Source organism: Syngnathus typhle, linkage group LG10 (assembly GCF_033458585.1).
Source record: "Syngnathus typhle isolate RoL2023-S1 ecotype Sweden linkage group LG10, RoL_Styp_1.0, whole genome shotgun sequence".
Taxonomy (NCBI): Eukaryota; Metazoa; Chordata; class Actinopteri; order Syngnathiformes; family Syngnathidae; genus Syngnathus; species Syngnathus typhle.
The window spans coordinates 4120318-4137416 of NC_083747.1; the positions used below are offsets into that span (position 1 = coordinate 4120318).

At 44.1% G+C, this 17099-nt stretch overlaps 3 protein-coding genes across 5 annotated transcripts; all 3 read left to right on the forward strand.

The window, feature by feature from the left end:
* The first annotated feature begins 310 nt into the window (after window positions 1-310).
* On the forward strand, window positions 311-6606 carry rbm24b (RNA binding motif protein 24b). Its single transcript, XM_061288901.1, has 4 exons — window positions 311-814; window positions 1413-1536; window positions 1940-1994; window positions 4721-6606. Exons 1-4 carry the CDS (start codon window positions 647-649, stop codon window positions 5088-5090), a joined length of 717 nt encoding a protein of 238 aa, XP_061144885.1. The 5' UTR covers window positions 311-646; the 3' UTR covers window positions 5091-6606.
* A 153-nt stretch (window positions 6607-6759) lies between these two features.
* grinab (glutamate receptor, ionotropic, N-methyl D-aspartate-associated protein 1b (glutamate binding)) lies at window positions 6760-8908 on the forward strand. Its single transcript, XM_061288865.1, has 6 exons — window positions 6760-7204; window positions 7282-7397; window positions 7738-7938; window positions 8101-8229; window positions 8310-8453; window positions 8530-8908. The coding sequence occupies exons 1-6, from the start codon at window positions 6907-6909 to the stop codon at window positions 8680-8682; spliced, it is 1041 nt and encodes a 346-aa protein (XP_061144849.1). The 5' UTR covers window positions 6760-6906; the 3' UTR covers window positions 8683-8908.
* A 4409-nt stretch (window positions 8909-13317) lies between these two features.
* smpd5 (sphingomyelin phosphodiesterase 5) lies at window positions 13318-16924 on the forward strand. Of its 3 annotated transcripts, none has more exons than XM_061288758.1 (8): window positions 13318-13454; window positions 14420-15508; window positions 15583-15658; window positions 15726-15866; window positions 15949-16038; window positions 16115-16178; window positions 16255-16414; window positions 16528-16924. In XM_061288758.1, exons 2-8 carry the CDS (start codon window positions 14474-14476, stop codon window positions 16618-16620), a joined length of 1659 nt encoding a protein of 552 aa, XP_061144742.1. In that variant the 5' UTR covers window positions 13318-13454; window positions 14420-14473; the 3' UTR covers window positions 16621-16924. The 3 variants fall into 3 exon arrangements, with proteins under 3 accessions (XP_061144742.1, XP_061144744.1, XP_061144743.1); XM_061288760.1 differs by lacking the exon at window positions 13318-13454 and adding an exon at window positions 13486-13620; XM_061288759.1 differs by lacking the exon at window positions 13318-13454 and adding an exon at window positions 13944-14089.
* The last annotated feature ends 175 nt before the right edge of the window (window positions 16925-17099 follow it).

Below are 17099 nucleotides of genomic sequence, written 5' to 3' on the forward strand. Positions count from 1 at the left end.
TCTAATTGTGATTAGATTAACATGGAATTATTTTCCCTACTGTGTAGGTCTACCTGATGGCCAATATGGCTGTGTTTATCCTCTGTATCTGATTTAAATAAACCTCATAAATAACCATAACGTCTCTAATATCTGTAGATTAAAGTACAGATTAAAGTAGGTGAGTCGACGTCACCCCTAAACACACAAAACACATTTCAGTGCTCCTACCCAGAGGAGGAAAACGCCTCTACCGCCTCCAACCAACAGGGGGCGCTCAGTACACAAGTACCACCTCAAGTCAACGCTACAAAACCACACAATGTAATAAACAAGAGTACATTTTACGTTCTTTTTTGGGGGGGCACTTTTTCGCACTTCGGTGGGGCACTTGTAGCGGTGGGGTACTTGTAGCGTGATGCTTGCCTCTTGGGTGGAGTTACTTCGACGTGTCGCATATTCTGACAAGTGGGCAACAAACTAACAGGTGTCCTCTTCCTCCTCCTCCTCCTTCTCCTCCTCCTCGCTAGCGACAGGAGGACTTGTCCTATCTAAGCCACACTCTACACACACTCTTCCTCCACTCAGACGTTTTTCTTAGCTCCTAAGTGCCTTTTTCCATCTAGTTTATTTTGTAACTTCTCGAACTCAATTAACTCCATAAGATATGCATTCGGCTCAGAAAGACACCACCTTCACTAAGATCTTCGTGGGAGGTCTCCCTTACCACACCACCGACTCCAGTCTCAGGAAGTACTTCGAGGTCTTCGGGGACATTGAAGAGGCTGTGGTCATCACAGACCGACAGACGGGGAAGTCCAGAGGTTATGGATTTGTAAGTGTTCACTTAAATAAAATGAAAAAAAGTTGGCGTTTTGTAACGTTGCTTTGGCACGTGCTACCGGCTCTGTTGCTGCCAGTATGAATATGTGACATGTTGACATGTGTCAAGTTAATTGGAGCAAAAGTGGCAAAGTTACTCTTAAGTAAAAATAAATACAAATATATATATATATTTAATATACAGCTCTGGAGAATACTGTATTGAGACCGGTTTCTAGTACGAGTAAAACCAAATTAAAAAAATTCTCTGCATTAGGCCTACTGACAGCATAACTCCTAAATTCCAAAACACACTTTTATTTATTATGATGATTTTGCAAAAGATTTTTTTTTTAATTGTTAGAATAAACAATATGTCATTGTATGTCAGCACAAAGAGAAAAAAATATCTGCACTCAAAATTGTTTCCATATCATCTTGTTTTTTTCCCCCCCATCTGTGGAGATTGAAAAAGGTTAGACCATTTTGAGAAATTTAAAGAGACCCAACTTATTAAGTACCATCCTTAGGTTTTGGGGTCAACTAGTATAATCATTGTTTATAGAAATGCATGTTATTGTTTTGAAGTCTCATTCATTGTCTTCCTACAGGTGACCATGGCAGACCGGGCTTCTGCTGATCGAGCCTGCAAAGACCCCAACCCCATTATAGATGGCCGAAAGGCCAATGTGAACCTGGCCTACCTTGGAGCCAAGCCCAGGGTCATACAGCCAGGTGAGAGGTGCTCATTGTTCACTCCAGGAGGGCTATTTATTTGGATACTCACTCAATATCACCGTAAAGCTACAAAACAGGAAATGTCAACAAAAAAAAAAGAATATCCTGTAAACTAGAACTGTTGTCCTCCTGTGAATAAAATGGAGATGAAAACAGATTTTGCAAGTGGCAGTGTAAAAAGAAACACCAACAATTACTGTGCTTTTTTTTAAGCATTATTTTTCCAGTGAAGAAAAAAAAATTCTAGAAATTCTTAGTTTGGTAAAAATATCACTCGAAGGGAATTTTCCACGTTTTCCTTATGCTGTTGTCATTGTTATTTATTTATTTTATTTCATATTTATAGTGTTTATAGACTCACTCCAGCGCTCATAATTTACTTTTTTTCTGCCTTTTCCAGGCTTTGCATTTGGCATGCCTCAGATCCACCCAGCATTCATCCAAAGGCCCTATGGGTATGTTGCACAATCTATGCCCCCCTCCCCAAAACAAAAACAGGATTGTCACTTTATCATGACATTTTTATTGACTATCACCTGTTTAAACCTTGCTGAATGAGGACATATGAGAGATGATGAGTGCTCCTCTCGGCAATCGCTGTGACGGAATTGAACATGTGTCCCTCACCCCCACCCCCCCCCCCCCCCCTCTTCTTTAGCCAACTGCCGGATTGACTTCATGTTTGTGTCTCTCTCTGATCTGACAGGCTCGGTAACGGTTAAAATAGCAGATGATGATTTGAGGAATAGCTGAGTCTACTATTGGGCAGAGCGCTAAAGTGTTACCTGTAAACATACACAAACGAGCTGAAAATGGTGACTAGATGCATGGGTGTCTTTTTTTTTTTTAATTGTTGGTGTTTTTATTTATTTTTTGGTTGGTTTTCATAGCACATAGATTGGTGTGTGCCTTGTTTTCAGTATGATGTGGTGTTCAGCTTAACTTGTGTGCTCATTTCTATTTGGGGCTGGGGAGTTTATTTTTGTTCACGATTTGAGTTTTGCCAGGACGGTGTAACTCTGCGAACGCGGTGTTGAATTTTTAATTCTTTGTGCTGAGTGGAGCCTGCTGTTTATTCTCCTTTCAGTTTTTTCTTAAAGTTAACATTAAGACGTTCATGTTTTGTTGTGAACGGACACAAAAGGATTCTGATGAGACCATTTTCGGATTCCCTGCAACAAAACAAACAGTCGGCCTGCATGCGGGAGTTTGGTTTCCTTTCAATTAACCCATTGCTTTGAGTCGAGCAGAAAATAACTCCGCCAACTGGAGGACCTCTGGGTCAAGAGACAAATGTTACGGGCTGCAGACACGAGATCTGTACGCGCCTCACGGGCAGCAGCTGTCTGCTACGACGATCTCCGCGGCCTCTCAAATTCGGATGGAAAAAAAAAAGGAGCGGCGCTGTTAATAATGCATGGCAATAGGCTTCGCTGCTCAGCTGTGGACAACAGGTGGAAGCCTTTTGGTCCCATGCTGCAGATTATCCATGTGTCCTGGCGATTTACAAAGCACCTTTATTTAGCTGCCCACTTGACTGGAATAACTGTAAAATATGCATCAAAGCAAGGACAGGCTTCTTTGTGAAAGCAGTCCGATTAAAACAAGGTCACGGTCAAGGGCCACGTTTGTGAAAACTGACGGGCAAAATAATTTTCTCATCAGCAGTCGTAGAACAAAACCAGTATAAAAAAAATAATTCTGAATATAATAACTAAACTACAATCAAAACCAATCTGGGGAAAAGACGCCTTACTTTGAAGAATCTAAATTATAAACTATATTCTGTTTTAGTTAACTTTTTTTTGTTGTTTTGACCAAAAAATTCCATTACAATTTCTACATAATGTTGTTTCCTAACTTTTGACGAATACTGTAAAAGAAGAGACATTTCTTATTTCCTAACCTACAACAAGGAAAGTGAACTTTGTGACAATGTTATGAATATAAAAAAAAAACATCCACAAAATACAGAAAAAACAACCGCCATTTTTTCCCCCCCCCGCTTATAAATGTAACAGTTGTTTGTCAGAACTAAGAATAGCCAGATGATTATTTGCCAATCTGATATTTTGTGCAAGCCATGAGATAGATGCGAGATGGCCGAGTTGACGAGTCCCCCGCCACGAAAAGAGATCAGCGTGTCCTTTGGACATGACAAGGGCGGCAAAAATAGCCTTGTCTCCAGCCTCCCTTGTCAATCAACTTGGCATGTGTACATTTGTATGTGGGTGGGGGGCTCTTGTATGTCCACAAGAGGGACAGATATAACCCCTTCACACCTGCTCCTCCATATATTTTTCTGAGTGACTTGCTCCACTTCTATCACTTGAGTAAAGCGAAAAGCAAGTTTTTACAAAGTTGACCAAAAACAAATGCGGGGAACCTTTGACATAGTAGGTGATACTTAAGGATTTAATTTACAAATTGCACAGATGGTTCAGGTTATTTCTAGATGAGATAATAAAAGAAAGGGGAAAAAAAGCTAAGTTCAAATAAGTTCATTTAATTTTTTTTAAATTGTACGGATGTCAAATTGAAGTCGAATATAGTTCGACTCATTTGCTGTGCTGGTTTGTAGACCATTGTGCCCGTATACAGTATATGGAAATTTCCCAAAACAGGACCTTATAGTCCGAAAAATGACGGTATGTTGTGTTCAAAAAGTGTTTATTAGTACATTTTAAGGTTTTGGAAGGGCTTCCACTGCTCAATGGTTCAAACTGTTGCAACTCTCCAGAAGGTAGCCTCGCCCCTACCGTTTATTTCTTCAGTTTCCCAACCAGTGAAGTGGACTTGTTTGCAGTTGATTGTTTTTGTTTGTGTTGAAGGATCCTAACATGTTTGGGCATGCCTGTACGTGTGCTGTTGCCGTGTAGGCACGATCATGTCCACTTCATTTCTTGACGTGGTGTCGTGCGGTCGGCTCGCATTTTGTGGCCGGGTTGCGGCGGCGGCGGCGGCGGCGGGTTGACGTTTTAAGATTCAGGTGCTTTTATTGCGCTTGTGGTTTTTTGCCGCTTTCTTAACTTTTCTTATCTCGGTAGGGATTCTCCCCCCCCCCAGTTGTTAATGAATGGATTTGCTGTGTTTTTTGAGGACTTGGATTGACGTATTTGCGGCGCCTGCAGGATGGCCCGTTGCTGCTTACCTTTGACATCATTGCCTTTTTGTCCCACAGGATCCCGGCTCACTATGTCTATCCTCAGGCCTTTGTCCAGCCCAGTATGATGATCCCTCACGTCCAACCCTCAAGTGCCACGGCGACAGCTGCCGCCGCCGCAGCCACCTCGCCATACCTCGACTACACTGGAGCCGCTTATGCTCAGTATTCGGCCGCAGCTGCCACCGCTGCCGCTGCAGCTGCCGCCGCCTATGAGCAGTATCCGTACGCGGCCTCCCCGGCCCCGACCGGCTACATGACCACAGCCGGCTACGGCTACACGCTCCAGCAGCCGCTGGCCGCCGCCGCCACCCCGGGGGCTGCGGCCGCCGCCGCCGCCTTCAGCCAGTACCAGCCTCAGCAGCTGCAGACGGATCGCATGCAGTGAAAAGAAAATGACGTGGTTGAGAAGTCATAAGCCCCGCCCGGGGTTATGTTACTGTACATCGAGGGTCATCCGCACAAGCTTTTAACTTGAAAAAGTGAAGAAAAATCACAGGACGTGCAAACAAATGCTGTGTTTTATTCAAATTAGATCAGTATTTTTTTTTTTCCATTATTTAATATTTATACATCGACAAAAAAAAAAAGATTAAGTAAAGCAGACTAACTGAACCTCATGGTTCATTTTTGTACATATATATATTCTGTAAGTGTTTCCTAGCGCATTCATGTCTTATGATAAAGTGTCTTCCCCAACACTATATACCAAATATATATATATATATATATATATATATATATATATATACCAAAACGTGTATAGAAATATGAGGGAGTCACTCATGGTGCATTTTTCAGGATTTGTATCAGCTGAATCTATGCAGACCATTTCCCCTTAAGTATGTACATTAAAAAAAAAAAAACTTAGGGATATTGGGCTTCTGGGTGAAATTTTAAGATGAACCACAAATGTACTACAATCTAACCGGAGGACCTTAATTTGACCGACATTTTTTAATGCATGACTTGAATCAACAATGCATGATTAGCAGTACTTGATCATTGTGCAGCTGCAAATGGGTTCTCAACAGGGTATTGATATAAGTGTTGGTTTTGTTAGCAGCTTGCAAATGAGTCAGGCTGGAAAACTCGAAATTGTCATGCATCAAGCACCCGTTGTGAATTTTGCCATTCAGTTTGTTAGAGCAGCAGGTTGTGCAAAAAGTATTGAAACGTTGCACTGCGGGACTTCTGCGACATCTGCTTTTAAAATATTTGAAAAAGTCAAATTGAGTTCACCTCTGAAATTTGTAGTGCATTTTTAGGTTTAACTAGAAATTTCATTTTAGTAATCAAGATGGGAGGGGGCACTTAGTTCCCTCACTCATGAATTGCATATCAAGCAAGCTCAGCAAAAAAAAAAGTGTTTGAATGTGAATTTTATCAAAAATTTCTTTCCGAATGTGCCTTTTAAATTATGCTATTTATGTATTTATTATGGAAGCTTACAATAATAAACTGTATTTTTGTGTTTGCTTTTTAGTTAGGTCCACTGCAACGTTCATGAAGAGCATGCCGTGAATGTTTAAAGCCTGCAGTTTGTATAAAGAACAAAAGACGAGTGGAAAAGTAGCAATAACTTTTGTGGATTTAAAATGTTTGTCTTATAGACTATTTAATGTTGCCTTTTTTTTTTTATATATATCTATACTTGACCACTTTGATAGAAATCTTATGAACTTGAAACATCTGATGTCATCTTGACACTGAATGTAAAGTGCAAAGGTATTTTGCCTTGCATTTTACAATGCATTAAAAAAAGAGCACATCTGGAAATTTGTTGTATGTGAAATAAAGGGATACCAACAAAATGTTAATTATTCTGTTCTATTTTTTCTAATAGGCTCTGACTTCATGTAATATTTTGTATGAAGAAAAATAAAAGTGCTCTCAAGACAGTGCCCAATCAGGAAATATGAGTTATTTTACCGCAACAGGAGGCTATTTATAGTATTTCAATTATTTGACATTCATTCAACCACGCCCAATTTTAGAAATATTACGCTTTATTTTAGCGACACGAAAACGAACGGATGATGAATTAATTATGCGACCCGGAAATGAAGAAATCACGTGATCGTGACGTCACGTACTGTTGTCACTGACACTCTCCAGCCGAGCGCGTTTGTTATTTAACCGTCCTTGTGTAATTCGTAAACATACAAACGGACCGTCTACTCCACAATTTGTTGCATCTGAAAATGGCCACGGATAAAATTGCATACACTCGGCTGGACAATGAATTAGTGCCGCCGTCGTATGAAGATACCACATCAGGCCCGAACATGTTCGTGGGCTCTCCCGGCGGTGTCCCGCTACCTCCGCCGTCCTATGCTGATACCACGTCAGGCCCGAACAGTTTCGTGGGCTCTCCCGGTGGTGTCCCTCTACCTCCACCGGCTGCTTTTGGGCCTGGTGTACCTGGAGCTTTCGGGATGAGCACCAAAACATCCTCGCCGTATTCGCCACCTTCCTACGGCTTTCACGACGATATATGCGGTAAGCAACCGTGTGTGACCCCCCCCCCTTCTTTCATTTCTGACTGTACATTATTATTTGTACCTTCTTGTTGGTAGCTGACCCTTCAGGTGATGCTTACCACAGTGTGGAGGACCCGCCATCATTTGATGAGAACGAAGACTTAAGTTTCGGACTGGATAACAAAACCATAAGAAGAGCTTTCATTAGGAAGGTACGATGAGAGATGATGAAAAATATTACAGTGAAAGAAATTATTCAATTTATTAATTAATAGATACATTATTGGCATTATTATAAAATGTCATCCATCCTTAATGGAGCCACATGTTGCAAAACATAATCTGACAATAATGCTGTGTATTCTTTAACCTGTGCAAAAAAAACCTTAATATTACTGCAGCTTACTGGGTTGCTTAGATGTGAGAGTCGTCTTTGTTTGTGTTATAATGATTGTATTATACTGCCCCCCTGTGGTCAAGGCACAAACCTGAATAAGCGCAATTAATGTACTTTGTATAACTAAAAAATATGTTGCTGCTTTCACCCTGCAGGTGTTCTTGGTGCTAACCGCTCAATTGGCAGTTACGTTCACCTTCGTGATGGTTTTCACCTTCGTAGCCCAAATCAAATTCTACGCAAGACAGAACTTCTGGCCATACATCGTGGCTTACGTCATATTCTTTGCGAGCGTGTGCGCCATCAGCTGCTTTGGAGACCTCCGCAGGAAGCATCCATGGAACCTGATTGCATTAGTAAGCAATGTTTTACTTTCCTGGTTTGTTATAAATATGTTTTTTTTTTCGTTTGAACCAAATTCTACAATATGTAAAGGTTGTGTGCCTTTGTGCAAGCAATTCCTTTATTTCAGTTTACTTTTTTATAGTTCTCACTAACAATTATTGTCTTGTTTTCAGTCCATCTTGACCCTGAGCCTTTCATATATGGTGGGAATGATTGCCAGCTATCATGAAACGGACGTAGTGGTCATAGCATTGGGCATCACAGCGGTGGTCTGCTTCACAGTGGTCATCTTCTCTCTCCAGGTTTCTATTTGACACATGCAGCGCAACAAGTTTAAGGAGCAGCATGACTTCTAAATGACATGCTTGTCATCCCTCCACAGACCAAGTATGACTTCACTTCCTGTTATGGTGTGATGTTCGTCTGCTTGGTTGTCCTTATCCTCTTCGGCCTGCTATGCATCATCATGCAGAACAAGGTCCTGCACATATTCTATGCTGGACTGGGAGCCTTGCTTTTCACCTGTGTAAGTCATCCACTTTGAAATTTCTTATGAGTAGGTTCATGTCATGTCATGTCTTGAGTTCTTTCACTTGTTCCAGTTTTTGGCAGTGGACACCCAGCTACTGCTCGGCAACAAGAAGCTGTCCCTGCATCCGGAAGAATATGTCTTTGCCGCACTCAATCTGTATATGGACGTGATCAATATCTTTCTCTACATTCTCACAATTGTGGGAAGGGCCAGGGGCAACTGAGCGACAGAAAGTGGGAGAGAATGACAGAGTGCCGTTTTTGCTGATTTGTGTTGGTGGAAGTGAGATCTTGTCACTTTTTCTTTGTTGCAAATCATAGTGGTAAATTATCTTTTTTTTTTTCATCTTGTCTTTTTTAAAAATCTAAATGTTAATCAGTGGTGATACTATTCTGAAAGTTTATGTAGATTGTAATATTTTTCCTCATTAAACCTTTAAGTACATCCCAGTTAGTGCAAAAAGTTGTCATACGTTTGACGAATTGCTCATATTTGCACCTTTTTCCAAATGTGTGTGCTCTTAAAACCGGACAAAAAGATGAAGATATAAACTATAAATGTTCAAACCCACGAATGCAGTGTTCCTGAAAATCTTTGTTTGAACTATGGTGCGGTTTAGATTACCACTTGTACTTTGACCTCAATTCATTTCTTATCACAATTTGTCAACACCTTTGTCAACATTATTGAGCATAGCAAAGCGAGACTTGCTAAGATTTTCCAACGCCCCCGCCGCGTTCGACGACGACGCCGCCGCGGTCGACGACGACGCCGCCGCGGTCGACGACGCCGCGTTCGACGACGCCGAGTTCGACGACGACGACGCCGAGTTCGACGACGGCGCCGGGTTCGACGACGGCGCCGAGTTCGACGACGGCGCCGAGTTCGACGACGACGCCGAGTTCGACGACGCCCAGACAGGACGACGAACGTAACCCGACCGGCCAGCCAGCTGCTCACCTGCTCCGGACCACCGGTGCAATAACCATGAAGACCAAATGTGCTAATTGTGCTCGTGGAGTAACCACAAAGTCGAAGGCCGTCCAGTGCAGTCTGTGCGACGGATGGATTCACATCGCCTGCTGCGGTATTGAGAAGGCGGAATATGAATGCCTACGGATGGTAACCTCCTCGGCTGTGAACTTCCTCTGTGACCACTGTCAGTGTGTATTTAGCGATATGCGCGTAAAGTCAGGACTTCCACCACTCACTCCCCAAAACGCTCCCGTAACTCAAGTTTTGCGCTCTGCAGACTGCTCCCCGGTTCGGGTCACCTTTCCTACCTCATCCTGCTCTACGACAACGCCATTGACAAAGTGTAACTCAGAGCCCGATATCTCCACCCTGGCAGCACCCACAGTCCTAAAACAGCCTGCTCCAAAGGCAACCTACGCCGCTGTTGCTGCAAGCCCAGATCCCGACGCGCCCAAAGATGATTTTATTCTTGTACGGAACAAGAAACATAAACCAAAAGCTCCGAATGTCAGCGCTCAGATGCAAACTGTCTTAGACAAACTCTCAGCGCTACAAAAGCAGGTGACTGATTACTCCAAGCATCAGGCAGCCGAAAACTGCAGAGCCAACCCGTCTATTCCACCTCGTGAAAGATGTTTGATAATTGTGAATGCCCCGGAATCCCCGAAAGAATCTTCGGCCGAGAGAATTGTTGACGATCAAACATTTCTCCAACGTATGGTGTCACTCATGTTTGACGAAGGTGAAGAAGGGATACACGTTATCTCAGCTTACAGGCTTGGACGCAAATCGGAGGACTGCTCAAAAACGCGCCCGCTGAAACTCGTACTTAACAACGAAGCGGAATGCCACCGCGTTCTCAAAAGAACCTTTCGCCTGAAAGGTGAAAAGTTCTATGTGCTACGTGACCTATCGCCGGAGGATCGGATCAAAATGAAAGATGCAGTCACTGAACTTCGTACTCGCCGTGCAGCCGGTGAAACTGACCTACGCATTGTGGATTTTCGCGTTGTTCAGAAGAGGACCAGAGAGACCTGGAGACCGATTACCTTTATCCCGAAGCATTAACATCGCCTTTGGGATTAAGGGTGATCACGGCCAACGTTAGAAGCATTCGTAACAAACTAGATGACATTGAACTCCTTGTAGAGGAACAACATCCTGACCTGCTTGCTTTCACGGAAACGTGGTTAACCCCAGAGATCGCTGATTCTGAGATCCAGCTGCCAGGTTACCTCCTAACCCGGTCCGATCGTCCTGAACACCGAACTGGTGGCGGTGTCATCCTTTACTGGAAAGCGGAACTTCGTGTCCACTCGATAGAAACCAACTGCGATGCTGACAACGGAATCGAAACCCTATGGTGCCGCGTCAACAATGGACGCAAATCAGTTACGGTTGGCGTCATCTATAGAAGCCCGTCTGCTCAAGGAACTGAGCTGCTAGATCAACTTCGATGTCATGGGAGAGGCAGAGACTGTCTGATTGTCGGTGACCTTAATGCGCCCGCTATTGAATGGAACAGCCTCCACTGTAACCTAGATCAAGGAACTTTCGATGCCCAACTGCTTGATACAATCCTCGACTGCAATTTGACCCAGCATGTCATGTCTCCAACCCGTATGTTTTCTGGTCAAACCTCAAACATCCTTGATCTTGTTTTAACAGCGTCCCCAACTGACATCGACAAATTGCAATGTTCGCTGCCAATCGGGAGAAGTGATCACTGTACAATTTCCTTTTACTGGAGCGGGTGTGCACCAATTAACGATTCTGGTAGACCCCATCGAAATTATTGGCGTATAAATCAACCCACTCTTCAGGAAGCTGCTGCTCAAACAGACTGGAGTATCCCGTCTCATCTCGAACTCGAAGATGCCTGGACCATGTTTCGTTCCAAACTTGAACTTCTTGTGGAGGAGCATGTGCCAATTTCTCGGAAACGAGCCTTCACCAAAGGTCCTCCTTGGTTTGATGGTGAACTAAGACTCTTGCTGAAAAGTCGTCGTAAACTATGGGATCGATTCAAACTGTCTCAATCTCCCGTGGACTATGATCGCTACAAAATAGTTCGAAATCGGTGCACACAAATGAAGCGGGAAAAACGAACCGAATATGAACTGCATCTGGCGGAGTCATCCAAGACCTCCCCAAAGCTCCTGTTCGCTTATTTGAAAAGAAGGACCAAGGCAGGAAGTGGCATACCTCCCCTTCGTTCCCCGGGTTCTGAGGATCTCCTTCTCCAGGATGCCGAAAAAGCTGAATCACTCGGCTCACAATACGCCTCTGTGTATACCGTCGAGCCGCAGATCCTGGATTCCCAAACTCCAGTTCCTGACTCAGGCTTCCATCACCTTGTATTTGAGCGAGAATCTGTTATAAAAGCACTTCTGGAGTTACGGCAGAACTCCTCTCCTGGACCAGATGAGATGCACCCAGCTTTCCTCAGAACTATTGTCGAGCATATTGCAGAACCCGTCCGACACATATTCCAGCTTTCATTGGAAACCGGACGTCTACCTGTCGATTGGAAAATTGGCACAGTCAAACCAATCTTCAAGGGAGGAGCTCGCCATGATCCGACAAATTACAGACCCATATGTCTGACCTCGATTGTTTGTAAGGTCATGGAAAAACTACTAAAGCGGGCTCTACAAAATCACCTGAACAAGCTTGACGTGCTAACTGCTGCTCAGCATGGTTTCCAGGAAGGACGTTCCTGTGTATCGAATCTCCTAGTAGCCAGAGAGAAGTGGGTAGCTGCCGTCGACGCTGGTAAATGCCTTGATGTCATTTTCGTGGACTTCAGCAAAGCCTTTGACAGAGTACCTCACATGCGTCTCCTGCTTAAACTCCAAAGGGTTGGCGTAACTGGGAAGATCTTATCCTGGATTGCTGACTTTCTGGAAGGACGTTATATGCGAGTGAAAGTCAACGACGCATACTCAGCGCCTGTGCTTATGTCTAATGGAGTGCCACAAGGATCGGTCCTTGGACCCGAACTCTTCAAACTCTACGTCAACGATCTCCCGCAAGAACTGAACATTCAGTGTTTACTGTACGCGGATGATTTGAAACTTTGGGCTGAAGTTACTAGCGTCGAGGATGCTGACCGTTTCCAAGACGTGTTAGATAGGCTCCATTGTTGGACGGAAAAATGGCTGCTTCCAGTAAACCATGCCAAATGTTCAGTGCTCTCCATGGGAACTCAGAATCCACTCAGGGCGTACCATATTGGAGGATATCTCCTTAAAAACACCACAAGTGAGAAGGACCTTGGTGTCATAGTGTCGTCAGACCTAAAGACTAGTCTTGACACCACGAAGAAGGTCACCGCTGCCACCAGGATGTTTGGATCCATCCGACGGTCGTTTGCCCGTATGACTCCTGCGATTTTCAGACCCCTGTTTATTTCTCACGTGCGTCCCATTCTTGAGTACGGACTGCCTGCAGTATTCCCATTGACCAAGTACGAAACCGATATGCTGGAGCGTGTTCAACGTCGCGGTACGAAAACAGTCGCAAAACTTCACCAGCTTTCCTACGAAGATCGACTGGAACAGTTGAATCTCTTCTCTCTGGCCTACCGTCGTCACCGAGGAGATTTGATATATACCCGGCGCATTCTCCGAGGCGAACTTGGTGAAGACCTGAGGGAGTATTTCACCTTTTTTCCGACATTTTAACCGCGGCTTGGTAGCATCCCTTCAACGTCCGGGAAGTGAAGGAGCTGACAAGGGACTCTTCCCTCTGCTTTCTACCTTTCAATGAATCAATGAATCAATGAAACGTGAAACAAAAACGGGACTTTATTTTGCCTTAAACAGAGCAAGTGTCAAGCCACATAACTTTGCCACCTACAAAAAAAATGAGATTCTGCGTCGCTCAAGTGTCGACCGTGCCTGGGTCAGGTATGTTCATCACGTGACCACAGGTAAGATCACGTGACACATGGGTTTAAGCCACCCGTGTGACGTCATTACGGATCGGCAAACTCGGTCCATAATGAGGGACTACGTGGTAAGTATCTGATTTGGATCACTTCATTAAATCGCTCCTTTTTCTTAAAACGTCAAGTTTATTATTGAATACACCAATACAAGACTTGAAATGTTACACTAATGAGTAGATTTACTCCAACATGTCGTGCTGTCGAAATGGTCCGCCCTAGTTTTCTTGCCGAAAGGTAGGAATGTCTTGAGTTAGCCGTCAAGGCTAACCCTCATTGCATACATTTCATATATTCGCACTATATATCCGTAGGTTGACAATACTGTGGGCTATGTCGGAAAATTTGTACACACGTCCTCGTACATCATACGACAATACCCGCGACATTTAACAGTGTATTTTGATTTTATTGTGTTTACAACAATGTTAGCTTAGCATACCTAAACAGGAGCGATGACTGGAGTACACACCTGAAGGAGGAAGAAATGTTGAGTCGGAAGTAAAATGAGCACGAAAGAAAAGTTTGAATCGTCAGTCATAAAGCAGAATGTAATACAGAAAATAAAACCACAACAACATGAGCGAAAGCTAGTTTGAACGGATGACTGTCAATATTCAACTTCCTGGTTGTTTTGAATGTTCCGCCCGCCCTGAATTCAGCTGACTCATTTCAAATACATTACAGGCGTTGTAATGCTGTTAAAGTAAGACGTTATCTTTTCCTGGCACGTTTTCTGTGAAGCAAAATATAGTATGTTGCTAAATAGATTTTCATATCAATATATGCATAGGTAATTTTGTTGTTTCTTGTCTTATCTTCCAAGGTGGTAGAGTGGTTAGCACGTTTGCCTCACAGTTTGAAATTCAAATTAATAATCCGGCATTTCAACTTTTCTGGTGGAGTTTGCATCCTGCATTCGAAAATGCAACATAGCAAAATATTAACTAGTGAAATATTGTTGGGCAGCATCTTGTAAAACCACATTCTATTGTAAGACAGTGTCATAACGTAACTTTTTTTTCCTTCTCTTTAGTGTTCAGTGGAGAGATGCGGCGGCACCTGAATTTAGTCCGGTGAGCTTTGCACCATGGCCCTGCAGTCATCCCCATTCTCTAACCGGTGTGCTGCAGTCACCCACGCGGCGGGATGGGTGTTGATTCTGCCGTGTTTCTGGTTCCTCGACCGCCTCATCGCCGTGTGCAAGCTGACCACCCTCGAGCGGAGACGAGAGGACACGTGCTACCTCTACCCCCTCAAAGTCGTCTTCGGCTCCATCGTGTTCCTCGTCCTCTTTGTGGTGACTGCTCCCGTGGCCTTGCTGGGCTTCCTACTGTGGGCCCCGCTGCAGGGGTGCCGCAGACCCTTCTGCTACCACCGAGAGTCAGCGTCACTCCAGAGTGAGACGCACACAGGCTTGGAACTTGAGGGGAAGGGCTCGTTCGTCTTCGCCTCGGCCAACTTGTGTCTCTTGCCTGACAGTCTGGCTCGCTTCAATAATCTGGGACACACCCAGAAAAGAGCCACCGCTATCGGCGAGTGTATCGCTCGGGGCGTGGGCCGACCCAATATCCGGATCGTTATTGATTCTCCCAGCAGCGGCGGTGCTCTTAGCCCTTCCAACAGTATACTCCCCACGTCGAGCGCCTCGACGTACGGCGCGACAGACAGACAGGCTTCAATCCCAAATCTCAACAGTGATGTGGTTTACGTACCCTGTGATGACACAATAGAACCCTCCCATATCATCCAGCACAACTCCAACCAGAACTCCAACCGGCAGAATCGGCGTTTGCTCTCTCAGGGACTCAGCCAGCTGGGCGACGTGCCATGGGAAGTGTCCACCATGTTTCCCGCCCATGTGGACATTCTCTGTTTAGAGGAAGTGTTTGATAAGAGGGCCGCGCAGAAACTCACCCATGCGCTGAGTCCTTTGTTTGCGCATATACTCTACGACATCGGGGGGTACGCCTGCCAACCCCCGTGTAGCTGTTCCTCTTTTAAGTTCTTCAACAGCGGCCTCTTCTTGGCCAGCCGATTCCCCGTCGTGGACGCCGAGTACCACTGCTTTCCCAACAGCAAAGGCGAAGACGCGCTGGCTGCCAAGGGGCTTCTTTCCACTAAGGTGCTTGTTTTTTGTTTGAACGACTCCCATCAGGCCCACAAATCGACTACCAAAATGAATTGTTTCATTTCCAGGTGCTCCTCGGGAAAAATCTGAAGCAGACGAAGCTGGTTGGTTATTTCAACTGTATCCACCTTCATGCACCAGAAGGTAAAGAAACATCTCCAGACTAGTTTGAGGAGATTGAAAGGTAAACATGACTGACCTTTTGAACAAGGTGAAGGAGCGATCCGCTGTGAGCAGCTGAACATGGTCACCAAGTGGATTGGTGATTTCCAAGCAGCCAATAGGCAGGCGGATGAAGAAGTGGTTTTTGATGTGCTCTGCGGAGACTTCAACTTTGACAACTGCTCACCGGGTGTGTTTTACTCTCCCGCCAGTGCCATTTGCCTCCAATTTATCCACTTTAATATCAACCTTGTTCTCTCTCGTCTGTCTAGATGACACCTTGGAACAAAATCACAGTCTCTTTGAGGAATACAAAGACCCTTGCAGAGCAGGGCCAGGGAAAGAGAAACCCTGGGTCATCGGTGCGTACGATTGGCCAAAACACGTGATGTGCCGTTTGATGATAAAATAATATAAACGGTCGTTTCTGCATGACAGGAACTCTGCTCGAGCAGCCAACGTTGTACGACGATGCTGTAAACAGCCCAGAAAACCTGCAAAAGTAAAACGTGGAAATCCTCTGAATATCAACAGAGATGAAATAATGGCAAGAAAATAAATGTTGTGCCTGTATGCAGAACGTTGGAGAACGACATGCTGAGAAAGCGTTACATCTGCCCTCCCGTTCCCGCCGCTGGCTCGCCCTTTGTTTACCCCGAAATTGACCAGCCGTGGATTGGACGGAGGATTGATTATATCCTATTTCGGGAAAACTCCATTTCCAAGCACTGCCAAACAGTATGTAAACACTATTAATTATCCTTTTATATGACGTGTTCACACAAATCGCATGCTTGGATATTGTTGATGTATAAAATGAAGGTTTTTTTTTTTTCCTCCTCTTCTTTTAGGAAGTGGAAGAGGTATCATTTATTACCCAACTGGCTGGCTTGACAGACCATATTCCTGTGGGCTTGAGACTGAATGTCCGAATGGACTCTTGACTTTGATGAGAAGTTAGCGCTAAAACTATTTTATTTCCAGAGAAAGGGAACAAAATGTACCAAAAGTACATTGCTGCATAGCCATAATAATCTTATGTTTACATGGTGTATTTCAATTTTAAAATGTAATGCTGATACACTAGAAATAGCCAAAATATCTCAGGTGGTGTTAGTATCAGCTTCTCTGAATACTTAAGGTATTCAATACTGCACATTAAGGCTTCTTCTGGATTTTTTAAATACATCGTTTTTATTTCATTGCAGGAATTCTGCACAGAAATAAACAATAATTATTGTTTATAAATGCGTTTGCTTTTTTCCTCTTGACACTGTGACGCACTTTGTTCCCTCTTATCTAATTCCAGAACGTTTTTTTGTAACCATTTCTGTAATAGCCGGCATGACCAGAAAATCTGGTTTCCAATTGTTACATTTCAACGTCTCCTGGATCAGAAGTGAAACAAAGTATTTTTAAACAT